Below are 21,629 nucleotides of genomic sequence, written 5' to 3'. Positions count from 1 at the left end.
TGCTTGCCAAGTTATGAGTTCTGATTGCCTTTTTACTTGTGCAATTACATAAAATCGAACAATAAAGCTTGAATTCATTTTTAAAACAAGAAAAGTTAGGTTTGGAGTCCGACCGTTTCATTTTATGAAAGTAAAATTTTCCCATTAATATTAATAATTGTATGAAGTATGCCTTATCTTTCTCAATCCCATAATCATTTAAGTATATTAATATGTCAAATCCACTCAGCTGCAAATTAACATTCAAATTTTTTTACATTAAACGCTCCCCATCAATCCAAAATATTTTTGTATATATGCAATGGAAAAATAAATGAATACATTTTTTCATTATATTAGGCTAGCTACATGACGTTAACAAGCCATTTGAGCTATTAAATTGTGTGTTTAACTTTAAAACGTGCTGATATAATACACACTGGCTTAAGATCAGAGTTAATCAGCTGGCAGGTAGCCTAGCTTTTTAATATTCTTTTTTCCATTAAAATTACAAAAATATGCAGTTTAAGCTACTGATTTAAAAGGCAAAGCCAAGACAATACCACCCACAATAAAACCCACTCATGTGTCCTTTGAAAGACCATAGAATTTGAATATGAATATTTATATTGAAATATGAAGGTTGTAGTTGCTCTATGATTGTGTTTGTGTGTGTGTGTGTGTGTGTGTGTGTGTGTGTGTGTGTGTGTGTGTGTGTGTGTGTGTGTGTGTGTGTGTGTGTGTCTGTGTGTGTGTGTGTGTGTGTGTGTGTGTGTGTGTGTGTGTGTGTGTGTGTGTGTGTGTGTGTGTGTGTGTGTGTGTGTGTGTGTGTGTGTGTGTGTGTGTGTGTGTGTGTGTGTGCGTGCGTGCGTGCGCGCGTTCTTGTTTATATTACATTGTGGGGACCAAATGTCCCCATAAGGATAGTAAAACCTACATTGTGGGAACCAGCCAGCGGTCCTCACTTTTCAAAAGGCTTATAAATCATACAGGATGAGTTGTTGTTTTTTCGGGTTTTTTTTGAGAAAGTAAAAATGCAGAATGTTTCTTGTGATGGGTAGGTTTAGGGGGGTAGAAAAAGTGTAGGGGGTGTAGGGGGTGTAGAAAAAATGGTTTGAATTGTATAAAAACCATTACGTCTATGGAGATTCCCCACAAAGATAGTGAACCAGACATTGTGTGTGTGTGTGTGTGTGTGTGTGTGTGTGTGTGTGTGTGTGTGTGTGTGTGTGTGTGTGTGTGTGTGTGTGTGTGTGTGTGTGTGTGTGTGTGTGTGTGTGTGTGTGTGTGTGTGTGTGTGTGTACCGTATGGACTTCAATCTGAATGCACACTGACTTATGGGGACTCATGTCACAGTAGAAACAAGCTTATAAATCCTTAAATCTTACGAAAAAAGCTTATGAATTTGTTTTTTTTATGTAAAAATGCAGATTTTTTTTTGTATGATGGGTACAGTTTGTAAACAATATAAAAACCATTACATCTGTAGAGTATCCACAAAAAGTGAACCAGATTAGTGTGTGTGCGTGCGTGCGTGCATGTGTGTATTTTACACACACTATACATTAAGATATTACTCTAAAAATCCCCCAAAGAGACCATCACCACTTAGCTTTGAAGGGTACATTTACTATTCCATAATAGATGTGTTGCAAATCACAGAAGGGAAATCATTACTGGTACTCTGGTCAGAAAATCTCATGAGAATTAATGAGCAGCCTGAGATCTCAATACTTAATTATGCTTCTTGTCAAGTTATAGCATGACAAACAGTGTTAAGCCTACCCTCCTAAAGCTGTTATCCTTCGCAGAATAAATACCATTATAGTTAGACAAGTGCTTAGTTAATAAAATATGATGTATTGGCAAATTGTGTGCATTATCTAGTTGTCAAGTACAAAATAATACACCCCAGTCAGAACATGCCATTTGGTAGCTAAGAGATTAGGCTAAACAAACCAACAAACATACTCGCAGACTACAGGGAAACAGTTCATAGGTAAGTAAAGATCTCAAATTTACTTTGCAGTATATAATATTTTCTAAGTGTTGCCCACATAGCCTACCTACATTATATACATAAATACACACACATTTTAACTGCTATAAAGTACAACCTCTTTCTGGTCATTGTGGTCTATGTTATGATGAACGCCTAAAACTGCAAGTGCTCAATCAAAGGGATTCTCCTCTGTGAAATTAATGCTTTATACGTAAATCCATCGGGGTGAAACAGTACTCAGAGGCAGATAATCAATAGGTGATGTAGTTTGCTGGAGCCCTTGAGTTATGCTCACTATAATGCAATGTAAGAGAAAACAAGAGGAGAACACCTCTGGGTTCATATTGCTTCGAAGGCATTTGATTCAGCTTCATTTTGACAATATGGCTACAGTTTCTTTTACAAAGTAAAGCATTCTCAGATTCTATTTTCTAATGATCTGTGATGGACTGGCCGTCTGTACAGGGTGCCCCTCCTCCCCTGTGGCCCGAGACGCTGGGATAGGCAGCATCCCCCTGCAAAGGATAAAGAGGTTTGGAAAATGGATGAATGCTTACTAATTGCAATGTTTCGCAATATGAAGTTACATCAAATAATATCAATATACAGTACATCAAATCACTGGGCTGTAACATCCTGATTGCCTTTGATGAAGAATTAGTCTTTTTAAAATAAATTATAGACCAATTTGTGCCTTTGAAAAAAAAAAGTACATATTTAATTACTTTAATAATCTGTGGGTTTGACTGTTAATGTTCAATGGCAGTTTGGCTCTGACAAAAGAGTTCCAGTTATTTGATTCTATTTTGAGACAGACATATGGAGAGCAGCATGACCAATCAGGAACGGACTTTGAGCGCTCTTCTGGAACAAGCTGTGAAGATCAGGGACGATGTGGTGACTGGTCTACATGCAGCTCAGGGTTCAGTCCTGATGGAGTCGTCTGCTAGAAAACTACTGGAGAATCACATTCAGATCATAACTCATATTGTCAAACAGCTCAGCAGAGACATCCAGGTGTGAAAATAAGATTTACATTTATATTATATTAATTATATTAATTATATTATATTATATTATATTATATTATATTATATTATATTATATTATATTATATTATATTATATTATATTATATTATATTATATTATATTAATTATATTATATTATATTATATTATATTATATTATATTATATTATATTATATTATATTATATTATTATTTGGTTACACTATAAGCCAACATCGTTAATTACCCAATTACCCTCAAGCCAAAGTGTATGACTTTCTTCTTTCTGATGAACACAATCAGAGTTATATTATAAAAAATCCGGATACGTCCAAGCTTTATAATGGCAGTCACAGTGTCCATTGAGTTTGAAGCTCAAAAAAGTGCATACAGCCATCATAAACGACAGGAGTACTGCTCCAGGGGGTTAATAAAGGTCTTCTGAAGCTAATAAATTGAGTTTTGTAAGAAAAATATTCATATTTAAAACTTTATAAATTAAAATATCTAGCTTCCTCCAGACCGGCTTCCGTATTCAATTTATGCAGAAAGTGCAACGCCTCTTACAGTTCAAAACGCTTACGTCTGACATCATGCCAGGTACGCTTTTTCCGTAAGTTGAATATGGAGTCTGGAATATCGAATATGGCAGTCTGGCGGAAGATAGATATTTGACATATAACATGTTAAATATGGATATTTTTCTTACAAACCGTTGATTAGCTTCAGAAGGCCTTTATTAGAGTAGAGTACGTTTAGGATGGATGGATGGATGGATGGAGGGATGGATGGATGGATGGATGGATGGATGGATGGAGGGATGGATGGATAGATGGATGGACTTCTTTTTAGCTTCAAACTTGTGAGACCAGTTCACTGCCATCAAAAAGCGTGGAAGCATCAGGATATTTATGAACATAATTCTGATTGTGTTCATCAGAAAGAAGAATGTCATATACACATGGCTTGAGGGTGAGTAAATCATGGAGTAATTTTCATTTTAAAGTGACGTAATTACATTGTACTTATATTTACTTACTATAGCGTTATGGTAAGGGTTTGGTTTAGGGTTAGTTACTTGTAATTATGCATAATTTACTGTTATTACTTTAATAAGTACATTTAGTGACATGTAACTTTGTCACCTTAAAGTGTAACAGTATATTATGTTATATTATATTATATTATATTATATTATATTATATTATATTATATTATATTATATTATATTATATTATATTATATTATATTATATTATATTATATTATATTCATTATATTATATTATATTATATTCATTATATTATATTATATTATATTATATTATATTATATTCATTATATTATATTATATTATATTATATTATATTATATTATATTATATTATATTAAAATTAATCTTCTCTCTTTCTCAGAAAAGTCCAGAACAATTACACTGATGGATTGTTAGATCAATAACATCTATGATGTCTCAAAGTTTTACATTAATTTTTGAATGTGAAAGCAAAAATTTTACAGTGTTTTATGAGCGAGGTACAGTTTTAGGGAACATGCCAGCAAAGCCATTTACCTGATGGGATATATTATGCAGAATATGTGCATAAAAATGAATGAATCAAATAAATCAAAGCCCAGCAGTCACTACAGCTTTTTTTCTATCCCTGAAGAGTAATGACGTAACCACGCTTGATTAGCAGTGGGAAGAAATTAGGAATCTCTACTAGTCATAATGACTTAGGCTAAACCATTTCAGTCTTCCCCTTTAAAATTACAATTACACCCAGCCAGGGTACATTTTCCAATTTAGAAACTATTTGGAAGAAAAACAACAACATCCTTCTGCATAATTATTCCTGCATTAGTATGGAAAATGAGTGAAAACTGTCAAACTGCGATAGCGGTGAGTGACTGATATGAGCAATCATACTGGTACAGTTATATGACCGCAAGGACAGAACAATCTTCTGTGTCCCCAGGTTCTGGAAGCTCAGATTATTGAGAGAGACAACCTTGCTGTAGGGACGACTTTTGCAGTGAAGAGCTTGGATCACAAGAACATGATGGGTTTTGGAGATCTCAGAGGCAGAGTGGCAAGGTCACAAATTACACCAAGATTTTATTTATATTAATAGAGCTCCACAATTTTCAGATCACTAGTGAAAATGCTTTCCCAATATTTCATTCCATTTAAAAAAATGTAAAAATTATTTTCATATCTTGATTATATGTCTCCTTTTTATTTTCCCTAAAGGTTCATTATAAATATGACTATGAACTCAAAGTGATTGTGATCGGGACAAAGTTAACAAAGTTAAAAATTAGACGTTTACTTGTGTCAACAACCAGCTTAGTGGACTTATTAGACTTTTTTGTTTTGTTGAAAAAGCCTATTTATATGAAATGAATGTGGAAAGGAAAGAGTCCAGAGGGTCAGTGGTGCCTTACAGGCATAGACAAAGTAGACTGGGCTTGATGAGATGAAATGAGATGTTTGTTGACTGCACGACCTATGACTCCTCGTACCACAAGGCCATATACAACCCTTCACACATTAACAGTACATTTACTCATTAGCTCCTCATTGTGGAATGAAAGACATCTAAATTACTCTTGCGTATTGTGCACAAACAAGATTTGAGGCCAATCAGATTATTTTCAGAGAGTCATTTTTGCAGTGGCAGATACTGTCACTCACTTTTAGAAGGCAAATACAAAGGTAACATTTTACAATAAGTTAATGCATTAGTTAAAATGAACTAACCATGAACAACACCTCCGTTCAGCATTACTTCATCTTAACTCACACATATATTAATACATCTATTCACGCTAACAGCACAATTAGTTAATATTCGGTAATGTATTAGTTAACATAAACTAACCGTGAACAATGGCTTTACTGTTTTTGTAAGGTTATCTTACTGTACATATTACATTAGTTTAAATAACAGTTGACACACACTAAGGATGAACATTTCTAACTCACCATCTGACTCTAAAGGTAAAAATGCTGTTGTGTACTTTATTAACATTATTTTATAATAATGCATTGAGCTGTTGGTAAACATAATTCTACAGTGGAAACCATCTGAACATCAGCGGATAGTTTATTTGGTTACACACTTTACTATCAATACATTCGACAAAGCTGGACACTATTTCAACATTAACATTGATGTGTTACTAACATTTGTAGACTCTTTATTAACATGACTTGCCATTACAAAGCTTTTACTTTTGTAATGAACCGACAAATGTTAACAAATGTTAATGGTGAAATAATGTACACTTTATAATAAGGTTCTAAAAAACCATTAATACATGCTTTGTTAATGGTAAGTCATGTTAATAAAAGTATACAAATGTTAGTAACACATTAGTTAATGTTGAAGTAGTGTACACTTTAGAAATGTTCATCCTTAGTGTGCGTCAATTGCTATGTAAACTAATGTAAATATGTACCGTATAAGATAACCTTACAAAAACAGCATGGTTAGTTCATGTTAACTAATGCATTAATAATGTTAAATAATACAACCTTTTTGTTAAGTGTTACCAATACGGATTATTATATTTTATTTTATTTTTACAGCAAAAGTTCGAAGTGCCATTTATTTTCTTTTATTTACATGGAAAAATTAATGTTTTTTATAATTTCTTAGGATTTGATGTCTCAGTTAAATTAATTAATGGATGAATGAAGCATTTATATAGTGCTTTCGTTCAGTCTACAAGAAACCAAAGGGTCTTTGTTTTAAAACACTTTTTGAAATAGTAACTTGAAATAGTATATATGCCCTTATAGTTCAAATGTATAAACTATAAATTATCTTACGAGCATGAAAACAAGGATGTTATTGTTCCATAATGCAGCAGAGATTAGAGATTTTCCAGTTCAAAAAGTAAAAAAAGTATAAAACCTTTTTTTACAGTTTTCAAAGACGAATGTTGTTCTGATATACACTCACCAGCCTTTTTTTATTAGGTACATCTGCTCAATTGATTGGTAGGCTAATCCAAATATCTAACCAGCCAATCACAAGGCAACAATGAAGGCATGTTATAGCTCTCACAAAATTAATATCGGACAGACTTCTAAGGCAGTGTAAAAGTTTAATGATCAACAGCAAAATAGAGAGAGCTTTGTTGAGCATAAAACAAATATTTCAGACTGATCTCATGAAATGTAGTATATATGACACGCCAATTTGTATGCCAATTTGGCGTGCTATCGAGACGTCATTTCATTCTTTCCACCTTTAATATGTTTATAAATATATTTACATTGTGGACACACACACACACACAATGGTTAATTTCGCTTTAGACATTCACGCACAATCACACAGCTTAGAAATACATGTGGAATCACACGGCGTACTGAGATGATGGTTCGTTTCGGCGTAGACAATAACGTGGAATCACACGCCTCAGACATGCATGTGGATAGCTCAAATTGCGTACAGATAACACGCCACTTGGCTTTAGAAAGTGGCATGTATGTTTACGCAAAGTCATGATGCCATGTTGAATATTTAATTACTAGTAATTTCTTGCTAGAATGACATCAGAAGGGGAAAATATTGGTAAGAAACATGTTTACACACAAACTGACCAGCAAATGCAACTTTGGGTTGCCATCTTTTCCCCCCAGTTCAACTGTCACTGAATGGAAAGCACAGGATTGTGGGATATCAAAGGCAGCGAAGGATACATGTATGCTGCCTTCAAAAATCGATCAGATGAAGGTATCTCAGGAGACAGGAAGTGAAGCTAACATTAGATTTGGACGTGGCTTGATGCCTTCCTGCCTTCAAATGTGTCCTCTGAAGGCAGCATTTTCCAGGTTTCGGCAGCTTAGGCAGCTGACTTGTTGCCTCATTGACCATCAAGCAATGACTTCATTTGCACACAGACACCTCACGAAACTGATTTCGGATAGACAGTTCTGTGGGCAAAAATTCCTTGTTGAGAGGCCAGAATACTTTGAGCTAACAGTAATTAAAAAAAAACATGTTACAACCGAGGTCTGCCAAAGAGCATCTCTGAATGCACCACATAAAGCAGATGAGCTACAGTAGCAGAAGACACACCAGTGCTATTCCTGTCAGCTAAGAACAGGAATCGGAGGCTACAATTCACACAGACTATAATAATTCAAAGATATATAATTCACCAAAATAGAGGTAGCCTGGGTTGATGAGTCTCGATTTCTGATTTAAACTTTGTGAAACAAAGAAAGCATGGGTCCATCCTGCCTTGTATCAACTGTTCAGGTTGCTGGTGGTGTTGGAATGGTTTGGGGAATATTTTCTTAGCACACTTTGGGCCCATGAGCATCATTTAAACCTCATAGCCTATTGTTGCTGACCATCCCTTTATAACCTCAGTGGACCCATCTTCTGATGGCTACTTCTAGCAAACTGGTTTCTTGAACATGAAAGGGAGTTCACTGTACTCAAATGGCCTCCACAGTTGCCAGATCTCAATACAATAGAGCACCTTTGGGATGTGGTGGAATGGAAGATTTGAATTATGGATGGGCAGTCAACAAATCTGCAGCAAATGTGTGATGCTATCATGTCAATATGAACCAAAATCTCTGATGTATGTGTCCAGCACCTCCCTTACGAAAGGAAAATATATTTACCAATATATTACTTGAAATTTATTTTAATATATTGTAAATATATGGAATAATATATTGATGGTATTATAAAATATATTACATATTCATGATATATATTGCAAAATATACGAATGATTGCCGCTTTCAATATAACAAAATATTGAAAAATATAAATACTAATTCCCATATATGTGAATATATTGCCTAATGTATTGCATGAAATTTTCCAATATACTGCAATATATTTTTGTTTCGTAAGGGCTTGCTGAATCTATGTCACAAACAAATTAAGACAGTTCTGAAGGCAAAAGGAGGTCCAAAACGGTACAAGCAAGGTGTGCCTAATAAAGCGGTCAATGAGTGTATCAGTAAAACCAGCCCTCAAGAACAGATCAAATATTGTTGTTTGAATTTCCTTTTTCCTTAGATGTGATGCTAGCATTGCTAAACTGTCATCTGATGTTGGCAATGGAGGGCGGGACATTCTGAAACTACAACAGGAAGTGAGTGATTTACGCTCCGAGCTGGAGCGGAAACTGAGAGACATGGAGCTCAAGGTGAGATGTTAATGATTGAAAAGCATGTGATTGCTTTGATTGAATTAACAACATGTATTCAATCAAATTAATTTATTTGAACATCTACATTTTGCAACAATTTCTTGCAAAATACTGTTAGCAAAACATTCTTAGAACATATTTTTGTTAGCTGGGATTGTTCTTAAACTTTCCTTTCATCTTATAGACTACACATACTGTACAAATATTGTGACCAAGCCGGTTTGTGCATTAGATATGAAATTGAATCAGCTTTGGCCCAAACCTCTCTTGACTGTGGGTGTGGGAAACTGCAGTGTTGTCATCCAAATAAACTATCCCTGCATGGTGCCTGTGTGATAACAGTAAATCTCGGTGATTGCAGTGCATTAGCTCTGGGAAGTGGTCACCAGACACCATAAAGGTAATTGAAAATGTAAGGGGACAAGGACAGCCAGGGCCTGTATGTAAAATACACATACTAAGCTGCTATGCATGCTGATGTCAAACATGCTAATACACATTCTTTGTTATTCAATTTTACAAAGAATTTGTTGGAAAATGTAGTTGTAATCATAAGGTAAAAGGTTAACACAAATGTACTGTTAATTGAAATCCTAAAATTGGTATGGGGTGAATATGAATTCTGATAACCAGGACAATGGAGACACCAGAATAAAAATATTCATGATTTTGAAGCTGAAAATATGCTGTATTTACTGTATTACTGTAGTATGTAGTATTTACAACATAGTAGTACTAACACTACAACTCTGTAAACTTTTTCTCACTGTAATTTTCAATTTTGGAGAATACACAATACAGATTGTCACAAACCACAATTAGTGTTGCATTTCTGTATTGCGATATATATATTGTGACGCAATATACGGTTACACCCCCAGCTCAGTTTGATACATTTTGGACCTATAAAAGGAGAATGAAAACTATGTGAAGTGAGCCTGATGGGAGGTATGCTTTATAATGTCTTGTCATTTGCTAGCTGTTTCGGGATGTAGGAAAACTAGAGATGTCGATGTCAGAGAAGTTCATCTCTCAGAGAAACGCCACTGGAGATTTACAGAAGGAGATACAACAACTGGATGTAAAGTAAGAGCAACTAAAGTCACTTCTAAATACTCAAAGTTTATTTTATTTTAATATTGCATAATTATTAAATAACTATAAGAAAATATTTAAAGAATATACAGATACACTATATTGCCATGTGTTTGGGACAACTGCCTTTACATGCACATGAGCTTTATTGACATCTCATTCTTAATATGTCTGCTTTAATATGGAGTTGGCCCACCCTTTGCAGCTATAACAGCTTCAACTGTTCTTATAAGTGCATTTGTGAGGTCAGGCACTGATATTGGACGAGAAGGCCTGGCTTGCAGTTTCCACACTATTTCATCATAAAAGTGTTCTATCTGGTTGATAATAGGACTCTGTGCAGGCCAGGAAAAGTTCCTCCACACTAAACTCACTCATCCATGTCTTTATGGACCTTGCTTTGTGCACTGGTGTGCAGTCATGTTGGAACAAGAAGGGGCCATCCCCAAACTGTTCTCACAAAGTTGGGAGCATGAAATTGTCCAAAATATCTTGGTATGCTGAAGCATTAAGAGTTCCTTTAACTGGAAATAATGGGCCATGCCCAGCCCCTGAAAAACAACAACCCCACACCATAATCCCCCCTCCACCAAACTTTACATGTGGCACAATGTAGTCAGGCAAGTACTGTTCTCCTGGCAAACGCCAAACCCAGACTCATCCATTGGATTGCCAGACAGAGAAGCATGATTTGTCCACTGCTCTAGAGTTTGGTATGCTTTACACCACAGCATCCGACGCTTTGAATTGCTCTTGGTGATGTAAGGCTTGGTGTATTTGCTTCTTGAGCTAATTTGAAGGCCACACAAAGTTTGGAAGAAGGTTGATGACTTCTACACATTGTGTACCTCAGCATGTGTTGTCCCCATTCTGTGATTTTACGTGGCCTACCAGTTGACAGTTGACTGTGGAATATTTAGTAGTGAGGAAATTTCATGAATGGCTTATTGCACAGTTGGAAACCTATCACAGTACCACGCTTGAATTTACTGAGCTCCTGAGAGCGACCCATTCTTTCACAAATGTTTGTAGAAGCGTCTGTATGCCTAAGTGCTTGATTTTATACACCTGTGGCCATAGAAATGTTTGGACCACCATAATTCAATCATTTGGAGGGGTGTCCCAATACTTTTGGCAATATATTGCAAGCTTAATATTTCGTCACCCTGGAATTATAAGGTTCTATCTGACACTTTTGTCAAAACTGAATTATTCACATATTCTTATTCTGTGACAACATATTTACATTGTGATGGTTTTTTTTTATATGTTATGTACATTGAGACATTTTATTTAGAAAACAAAAAAGTTCTATACAAAGTCGAATGGAATGCAAAAACTTTGAAGCTCAATATCTCAAAACCGCTCAGAATGCATAGAACCTTATAATTCCAAGGTGTTGATTTATGCTAGTAGGTGGGGACAAGTGACTGTATTTATGATATATGAGTCTTTAAATCAGTCAACCGATTTGTTCAAAACACCAACACCCTGATGAAGGACTATGGGCTGACACGCGTTGGTGTTTTAATGTTTTAGCCCTACCAATAAAGGCTTTTTTACTTTTGCATTCTATTGAGTGGCTGGATTTGGATTTTTTCCTATTTCTTGTTCAAAACACTGTTTAAAATATTCATCCAGGAGCACGAAACTGGATTGGATTGGAAGCCCGGGTGGACTGCCTCTTTATATGAGTCATTGAATCATTCACACACACTTGTTTGGAGATTTAAATTGGCGTCAAGTCTGAATGACAGTAGATACATTCTATCTATATCAAAACAAGTTTTTTTTTTTTTAATAATAGAACTACATATAATATATCCTAGCTGTAAAACATGTGCTGGAGCATTCTGAATGAAACTGATTAACATTGTTACTTTTGTAAAATAACAAGGAAACAATTGTTAATTGTATATAATGAACAAATAACTTCATGATTGATATAGGAAGTCTATTTAAGAAGAAATTAAATATTGCTGACGTATTGTAAAGATATACAGTACTTCAATGGCAATGTTGTTATGATTTTTTGTATTCAGTGATTAAAAAAAAAACTATCAAATAAAAGGAAACAAGAACAAAACAATACAAAACTCTTAACTTAACATGAAATGCCAAGTTTTTGGTTTGGCAGATACTTTTCAGTGTTGTTTGGGCTGCTGGGGTGCAAAAATGTAATTGATTAAAGAAAAAATTAATGAGACCTGTTGCAGAAATATAGTTTCTTTTAATAAAATGTTGTATGTGAAGGGCACACATAAAGTTACTTGACAACCCTGACATCAGTTATTGCGATGCTCTCCCACCGGCCAACTCTGTCGAATTTGCTGTCAGGTGGATTTGTTCTGTTGAGACAAATGTAAACAGCAAACTAGAAAAGTACCAGTGACTCACCAGATACGCCTCCAAATAGTGCCAATGCCAGTCTATGTGCTGCCACATGAGCATCATGGGATGTGCATGGGGATGCTCTCCATCTCTTTGACAGTATTCGCTCCTGAATGCAGCGCGGAGCACAGATGGCAGCTTCAGTGCATTGAAATGGAGCCTTGCACATGATCCCAGTGGAAATCGTATTTTCATGGTGTGACAGAATCAGAGCAGTTGGCTGCCTATGCTTGGGATGTTATGTAATAGTGGTGAGTCAAGATAGCTTACAGTGACTCATGAAGAGAAGCATATGGGCCGGAGAAAAATAAACACATTGAGAAAGAAGCTGGGAACTATAGCACGAGCCCAAATGTGAGAGTGATGTCTGTTAGACACAATGACACATTGAAACATTTTTGAAAATTTTAAGACGAAAAAAAAACAAAACATCCAAAACATATCGATATTTAAAATGTAATATAGGCCATTTAAAGGGTTAGTTCACCCAAAAATGTAAATTATCTCATTAATTACTCACCCTCATGTCGGTCGACACCTGTAAGACCTCCGTTCATCTTTAGAACACAAATTAAGACATTTTTGTTGAAATCCGATGACTCAGACAGGCCTTCATTGACACCAATGTAATTTTCTCTCTCAAGACCCATAATAGGCACTAAAGACATTGTTACAAAGCCCATTTACTTATCTAAACTTTGTTTTGAAATCGGCCCATCACTATATAAGTCGTTATTTCGGGGGGGTTTTGCACACAAAAAATAAACTTGTTGCGTCATAAAATTATTGAACCACTGTAAATGGGTTTTGTAACGACGTCTTTAGTTCCTCTTATGGGTCTTGAGAGAGAAAATAACATTGGTGTCAATGAAGGCCTTTCTGAGCCATCGGATTTCAACATAAATATCTTAATTTGTGTTCCGAAGATGAACGGAGGTCTTACAGGTGTCGAACTATCTTAGGGTAAGTATAATTAATGAGATTATTAAAATTTTTGGGTGAACTAACCCTTTAATGGCCCAGCATTAACTATTGGCTACTACTATTGTTATCTAGACTCTGATTTTGGATAAGACAAAATGTAATAAATGATACATAAGAAGATACAAAGCACAAAGGAGTTTTCTTTCTTTTATTGTGAGGTACACCTCCCAATAATTAAAGGACAACTCCGGTGAGAAATGAACCTAGCGGTAATTAACAGATGGTTAGCGAGTAGATCGTTCTTTGGGATGCGTTTTCATGGAAATCGAATGTAGAGTGTTGTATCTCTAAAAAACAGAATAGCTTATAACACTTGTCTATGAGGCAAAGGGTAAGTGAAATTAAATCGCTAGTTAATACCACTAACAAGGTTTAAAATAGCCTCACACTAACACGCTAGCATAATGAGGGTCCCTACATGCAAACTGAAGCAATGAGATCTTTGTAAGTGTACAAACAGTTTAATAAGAAGATACTCTGTAAAGACAGTACATTACGCGTTTACAGACAGCAGCCATCTTGGAAAACAGTCTCGACGAGTCGATCCACGAATGCTGTGCTGAGTGAGCTGGTTGATAGGAATTAAGTTTGTGAAATGTAATAACATGGATTCAACAAGCGTTCAAGCGAAACAAGCGTTCAGTGCTTTCTTCCGGAAACAACAGACCATATGAGATTCCAAGTCACAGTTCATCAGTTAGCACAGTGTTCGTCGCTCGACTAGTCGAGACTGTTTTCCAAGATGGCTCCTGACCGTAAGCGCGTAATGCACTGTCTTTATAAAGTATCTTCTAATTAAATTGTTTGTACACTTACAAAGTTCTCAATGCTTCGGTTTGCATGTAGGGACTATCGTGTTAGTGTGAGGCTATTTTGAATCTTGTTAGTGGTATTAACTAGCGATATAATTTCACTTACCCTTTGCCCCACAAGCGTTATAAGCAGGGCCAGGACTTTAACGCATTAATTAAGATTAATTAATTACAGGACTTTAACATGTTAATTAAGATTAATTAATAACAGGACATTAACACGTTAATTAAGATTAATTAATTACGGGACTTTAACGCTTTAATTAAGATTAATTACGCAAAAAAATAAATAACATAATTTTAACCACACCTATTTTTGCACTGCGAAACGTTTTTCAATGAATGAGTTTCGACAGACCGATTATACTAATCGGTGAATATACTAAACTAATACCAACAAGCGTTCACGAGTCACGACAACAACAAAACAGTGTGAACATGAACGAAGAAGCTGATGAGACCGCTTTGCTTGGCCCCGTGGATGGGAATGTTTTTTTTTAAAAAACGAAAGGATGGCAGCGTTGACAAAAGCATGGTTGTGTGCAAGCTATACAACGAGGAATTTGCGCATCACCGCAGCACATCGAGCCTCAAATATCACAAATATGCTTTTGCTACACTTAATGGCAAACATTGAGCTGGTCTGCTGGACTGAAATAAATAAACAATATTTTGTTGATTAAGCTCATGTATTCAGTCATTATTCAATGGTGTACTAAAAATCCATGTGAAAAATTACTTCTCACTGTTCTCAGGTCAAATATTTATATGCAATTAAAATGCGATTAATTTCGATTAATTACAAAGCCTCTAATTAATTAGATACATTTTTTTAATCAAGTCCTGGCCCTAGTTATAAGCTAATCTGTTTTTAGAGATAAAACTCTACATTCAATCCCACAGAATGATTTACTTGGTAACCATCTGAAGTTTTTCAGAAGGAGGAGCTTCATGAAGTAGCCTAATCAGAGTGTTACTTACAGACTTTCATTTTGCACAGGCATGAAAACCTATTCTAGTAGACGCCCAAACTAAGATTTTGTTAAAGGTCAGAATGTGTCCTGTTTAATAATAGCCTACATATTACAATACCTTAGTTACATTCTACTACAGTGCAACAATATTGTAACTGCATTATGTAATGTAGCATGTATGCATGCATGTTTATGCAGGACCTCAAGTGGTCTGATGGAGATTGAGGAGCAGACAGTGAGACTGAGGAAGTGGGCTGAGGAGCAGATGAAAACCACAGCTCAATCACACACACAGAGCAGCCAGCTGCACACACTGCTGCAGGACAGAGTGGTAAGCATGTGTGAATGTAGGCTATCTCTCTGAGTGAATACAACAAGTGACCTACGCCACAGTGAAATGTCACAGTGTTTGTGGTCTCACACTCAAACTATGAAGGCCTTATTACATAGATATCTCTGCAAAATATCTTTAGGTGGAAGTGGAACGCATGCTAAAGGAGAAAATGCTTCTTCTTTCTGGGCATCTGGAAAGGTTGGAGGCTCAACTGGAGAAGGTGCGATCAGGTGACAGGACCAAGTGTTCAGAGAGCAAACTCAATAGCAAGATCAACTCTTTTGAGAAGAGCTTCAGAGAAGAGCTAGAGCAGATGAGGAGGGAGTACCAGTCCGGTGAGTCTCGCATATGAAATAAACATACATTCGCAATAAACCCTTTCTACATTTTGACAATCTGTATCCTAACTTCCGTTCAAAAGTTGGGCGTCAGTAATATTTTTTTGAAATAGACAAAAAATGTCTGATCTACTCGGACATTCCATGAGATATCTCCATATCTCTGTGGTAGGGAAAACTAATTGAAAACACGATAGTCTAAGCTGAGGCACACTTGATGATTAAAATTAGAATAAAGCCTTCATTCAATTCATAGAGAAAACTTAAAGTCTATTAAACACAATAAAAACAGTGATATTGTGAAATATTATAAAAAATGTTCTTGTGGCAAGCAAACAGCAATAGGATAGATAAATTGGTTGATGAGCGAGACGTCTCTCGCTCGTCAACCTCACCACAGTTCTATTTTAATATTTTAAAGAGGTCATTTACCATTTATCATTGTTTTATTGGTTTAATATGTTTCCTGGGGTGCACTTATAATGTTGATCTTTACATCATAATTTAGAAATAAAAGGCATTTTTCCTACCCTGATTTTAGAGTCTGCTTCAAATGCTGTTTGAAGGGGCGTGTCTGCGGTGAGACTTTAGTGTAAAAGCCCAATGCTGACATCTTAAAGGGGGGGGGGGGTGAAACACTTAGTTTCAGTCAATCTCATGTCAATCTTGAGTACCTATAGAGTAGTATTGCATCCTTCATATCTCCGAAAAGTCTTTAGTTTTATTATATGTATAAAAGAAAGATAGGCTTTACCGAGTCGTTCCGGAAAAAAAACGAGCGGATGGAGGCGTATCGTGTGGGCGGAGCTTAAGAATCACGAGCACATCAGCTATTGCATGAGAGCGTTTGAAAGCTGTGACATTCTCAAGCGTGGAAAAGAAAACGTTATCCTAAATAAAGCATGGCTATCAATCAGATTCAACTAATACATATATGATCCAGAATCAGATCCGGAGGATGAAATAAATTGAACAGGAGAAACAGCAACAGCAGGACGCCCGTCTCTGTGGTATGTACTGTATTGTGGCCTGTCAACATTTGTGTGTGTTTACTCGTGGTTTATGAGGACATGACTCGGTTTATGGAATATTGTATGCGACTAAACCTTAGCAGTAGCAAGCAAAACGGTTTTGCACATTATACTAGTGTATAGAAAAACAATGGAGTAAGTTAGCGCATTTGAATGATGAAGCACGCTTTGTGAGAACAAAGGTGAACTAGGTTTATTTTTGGGTGGTTTTACAATAAACAAACAGAGTAACCAGGGCCCGAGGCAGGGGGGGGGCCTTAGAAGTCAGTTTTCTATACATACACATACATGGTACGGGGGCCCAGCAAGATGGTTTGTACCCAGGGCCCAAAATTTGGTGCTACGCCACTGGTGGTCAGCTAAACTAAATGTATTTAAACACACACCATAGATCACATGCTCCATTGATAAATTAACTATATATGATCGTGTCGTTTACTGATGTTTACTTACGCGACTATAGCCAACAACATAGACATTTGAAGCCGTTTTACTCACCGCCTGCTTCCACAGCACGACCGTGAACCTTTATCTTTGGGACCGCTCCGTCAAAAACACACTTCTTTGGTAACATTGTTGATTTGGTGAAGTCCTGTGACAGCAGTGACCGTGGAGATCCACTTTTGCGACGTGACTGAAGCATGATGTTGTGACGCTTCCCGTCATTTCTGCATTCAAATCGGTTCAAATGCAGCGCTGCCTTCCCGGAATGCTAAGCGGATGCATTAAAGTCGCTTGACGTCACCCATAGGAATGAAGTGGAGCGCAGCGCGACAGAAGTGTTGCACGGACATGTGGATCTGCACCTTGAGAGCAGTGTTTATGGGCGTGCATTTGTTCTCTTGCTCTGGTCGCGCACGCACCCTTCCGGGAGAAGAGCCGTACGGCGCATGCAAGGACATTCTGAACCGTTGACGTCAAGCGGACTCATACTTGAAAAAAACTCTCCAAAACTTGTGAGAAACCGGAAGGAGTATTTTTAACACAGAAATACTCCCTCAAACGTCCAACATTAGTTTTTGAAACTATGTCTATGTTTAGGATGGGAATCAAAGTCTTTAACAGTGTAAAAAGCTCAGTATGCATAAAACAGCATTTCACCCCCCCCCCTTTTTTTTAGAGAGAAAAAAAAAGAACCGGATTGGTGCTCACAACACGAAGCTAATACAGGCAATCCCCAGAGCTCCCACTCAGCTTAAACGGCAGTTATTGGGGCATAAAAGTAAAGGGTGTCTTTGTGCCTCTTAACAGAAAATGCAATTAAAATGTCTGTCCAACATGAACAGGGCCCTTACATGACAACGAGATGCGTTTAGCCACTTAGCCATTGTTTAAATGTACCTAAACTGTTTTAGACAGCTAGCTGTAGTCTCCAGCTGAAGTCCCGTAGGAACTCTGTTGTAGCCGGAAAAAGGTAAATAGTCCAGTTGGGAGGAGCGTTGTGTGTGTAAAGCTTGATGATTTTATTACTGCACATCTTTCCTCAAGCCGTGTGTGCCCAAATGGAAGGATAAATAACAGTGATTGCACCCGCCTTTGACCACGGAATGGCATTTTTCTTTAACCGGCCCCGCTGTGCTGTGTCTGTGTAAGTATGTTGTGTCATTCTTGTCAAAGTGTTCGCTGCAAATTTTTCGCATTCTGTTGCCACAATTCGGAAAGGCACAAACGCAAACCATTTCTTCTTCACTTGTAAGCTGATCATCACTCATGATCAGTGATGTCCGGTTCGCGAAAGAATCGTTCTTTTTAACCGGTTCTTTTTAGTGAACCGGTCGAACCAGTTCACTAGATCGGTTCTAAGCGGTCCGCGTCTCAAATCAGCGCTGATCCCACAAGTTACTTTAGTTACTCAACTTCTGACATGAGTGACAGTCCCCCCGACTAGAAATAAACTAATGTCTTGAATTATATGTTGTAACTCCAACAGTTCACTGAACTGAGACAGGTTTTGCTGAAAGAACTGATGAGAACCCGCGAGCAACTGATACTGAGCATTGGCGTGTAACCGAACGTACAGCTGTTCTCGGATCAGCAGTACAGAATCGAAAACCGTTTCTCTAAGACACCTTCTATACTGAGAACCGGCGAGCCGATGAGCAGAGCAATGCGATCACTCTTCACACACACAACACTCTTCCCAACTGGACTATTTGCCTTTTTCCAGCTACAACTGAGTTCCCACGGGACTTCAGCGCGAGACTACAGCAAGCCGTCTAAAACACTATAGCCAAACAAAGTTAAACAATGGCTAAGTGGCTAAATGCATCTCTTTGTCATGTAAGGGCCCTGTTCATGTTGGACAGACATTTTAATTGCATTTTGTGTCTGTTAAGAGGCACAAATACACCCTTTACGTTTATGCCCCCATAACTGCCGTTTTAGCTGAATGGGGGCTCTGGGCATTAACTGTAATAACTCCGTGTTGCAAGCACCAATCCGGTTCATTTTTTTCCACTGTACTCACAAAGGTATAACAATCAAGATTAATTTAAAAATTCCCCGTATTCCTTTTTTAATACTCTCGAAAACTTTTGATCTTGTCTCTGCAACACGATTTCTGCACACTAATGCTTTCATCATAACTAACAGAAACACAGTGTAAATAATTTGTCATTATAAAGGGATGTTTGGCGAGAGTCCAGAATTCAGTCACTGATAAACTTGGGCTGTTTGATTGACAGCTCCAGCAATTGTAAAGGGAGCATTTGTGGAAACGCTGCCGCTCTGACATAGATCGAATGCTTGGTCTTTTTTTAAACTGTATTTAAAGGGGCTACAAAGCAAACACGCATGTTGATGGGCAGACTGACCACAAGCAGGGTATAAGTCTGATGACCTCTTATATGTCAAAAGCTCAAGGTAAATTTGATTTCTCAATTCATGATCCCTTTAAAATATAATTTATTCCTGTGATGGCAAAGCTGAATTTTTAGCAACATTACTCCAGTCTTCACTAACACATGGTCCTTCAGAAATCATTCTAACATGCTGATTAGCTTCTTAAAAAAACTAATCATACTGACCCCAAACTATTAATTAATGCATATGAAAAGCTAAATATAGGCCTTTGGCTCCATCATGTTTGGTGCCTCCCAAACCTCTGGATCGACAAATCACTGGAAGCCAAAATCTGACCAGTAAACTAGAACATTAGCTGCTATTTTGTCATTTCTCAACAACATAATGGAAACATTCTATTTTAGCTGTCTTACATGCAATACCAGCTAAACTGAGTGGCCCAATTTATCTATCCTAAGGCTGTTTGCTTGAGAAATCAAATGGCTCAAATTGGGACTGTTTCATTATTTTGGTATACTTGTAGCATAATGTACAGGCAAGTCTGCAAAACAATTTTAAACTAAGCCTACAGGGTATCTCCCACCCTATCATATGTAACATTTAGTTTATCCATATGTACTTCCAGCTACCCAAATAGCTTCAAAATGCTACTGTTTGACAGACTTTACTGACTATTTCCAGGCATTCTGTGCAATAGACTGAAGTAACCTCAATAAAAGCCTTTTCACGTACAGTACATGACTTCTCTTTGAGATTCCGATGATGGAATAAGGGCGAGTGATGCATTATAGATGACACATCTAACACGCACTTCCGCCACAGAGTCAATGCTCCCACAAGTGAAGGTGATCTCCTCTATTTCATTTGCCAGGGTTTCAGGCGGTGCATGATGCCATTGCATCTCTGAGACACATCAGTGACACCAAAGCCAAGCTGGACAAAGGAGAGCTGCGAAGAGACATGAAACAGATCCAGAGAAACATGGTGGAACTGAAGGAGCTCTGACTAGATCACATACTGGAATATATAACCTGTGTGTGAGATCACAAAGTATGATTCAGCAGAATGTGGGCAGATGGACAATACAATCAAAATAAGCTCTACATTTGTTTCCTAGATTGAAAAAAAGGATTTAGCCGGTCTCCATGAGGTCATTTCCTGTAAATCTCTTTTTGCCAGACCACACTTTAAATTCTGAGTGAACAATCATATTTGATTACATTTGAACAAGGTACAATTACGGCAAATCATAGATTTTATCTGCAATACTCATGTGGCTCAGTACTGAAAGATTAGGAAGATGAACCTGCGTAACGGATGTAGAATAAACCAACAAGATGTGTTTTTGTCTCTATTTAAATTTTCCAAGCCACCAATGCATACTTGCAAAGTATTAATATACCCAACAAAATCGTATTGTTATTTCGCTCTTCATGCTTATGCTTTAATATTTTAGAGACACAATGGCTTTTTGTAGTCAATCTCATGTCAGTTCTACATAGATGGAAATGACAGCGGGGGAAAACAGAGGTCCATTAATTCTGCTAGTGCTTCTTTAGGACAAAGATAAAAAGCAATTTATTTTAATTTTTCCCTGATATAAACAGAAAATCTGAGGAAAAGACACCCAACTGCTGCATTTTCAAATGTGCCAAATAGTGGCTACAATAAGCAAAGGCCGTTTTCAGGCT

General features: G+C 36.9%; 1 protein-coding gene across 1 annotated transcript; it reads left to right on the top strand.

The window, feature by feature from the left end:
• Window positions 1-1,160: 1,160 nt before the first annotated feature.
• On the top strand, window positions 1,161-21,366 carry fam81b (family with sequence similarity 81 member B). Its single transcript, XM_067438202.1, has 8 exons — window positions 1,161-2,514; window positions 2,798-2,999; window positions 4,965-5,083; window positions 9,045-9,174; window positions 10,157-10,263; window positions 15,632-15,764; window positions 15,907-16,102; window positions 20,810-21,366. Exons 1-8 carry the CDS (start codon window positions 2,417-2,419, stop codon window positions 20,941-20,943), a joined length of 1,119 nt encoding a protein of 372 aa, XP_067294303.1. The 5' UTR covers window positions 1,161-2,416; the 3' UTR covers window positions 20,944-21,366.
• Window positions 21,367-21,629: the final 263 nt, after the last annotated feature.

Source organism: Pseudorasbora parva, chromosome 3 (genome assembly GCF_024679245.1).
Source record: "Pseudorasbora parva isolate DD20220531a chromosome 3, ASM2467924v1, whole genome shotgun sequence".
Taxonomy (NCBI): domain Eukaryota; kingdom Metazoa; phylum Chordata; class Actinopteri; order Cypriniformes; family Gobionidae; genus Pseudorasbora; species Pseudorasbora parva.
Note: the sequence above shows the minus strand (reverse complement) of the source record. Positions and strands in the feature narration are given on the sequence as shown.

Coding starts and splice junctions, on each gene's coding strand:
- fam81b (XM_067438202.1), top strand. CDS start 2,417: ATGATCTGTGATGGACTGGCCGTCTGTACAGGGTGCCCCTCCTCCCCT. Junction 5,084..9,044: donor CTCAGAGGCAGAGTGGCAAG/GTCACAAATTAC, acceptor CTTTTTCCTTAG/ATGTGATGCTAGCATTGCTA. Junction 15,765..15,906: donor CACTGCTGCAGGACAGAGTG/GTAAGCATGTGT, acceptor AAATATCTTTAG/GTGGAAGTGGAACGCATGCT.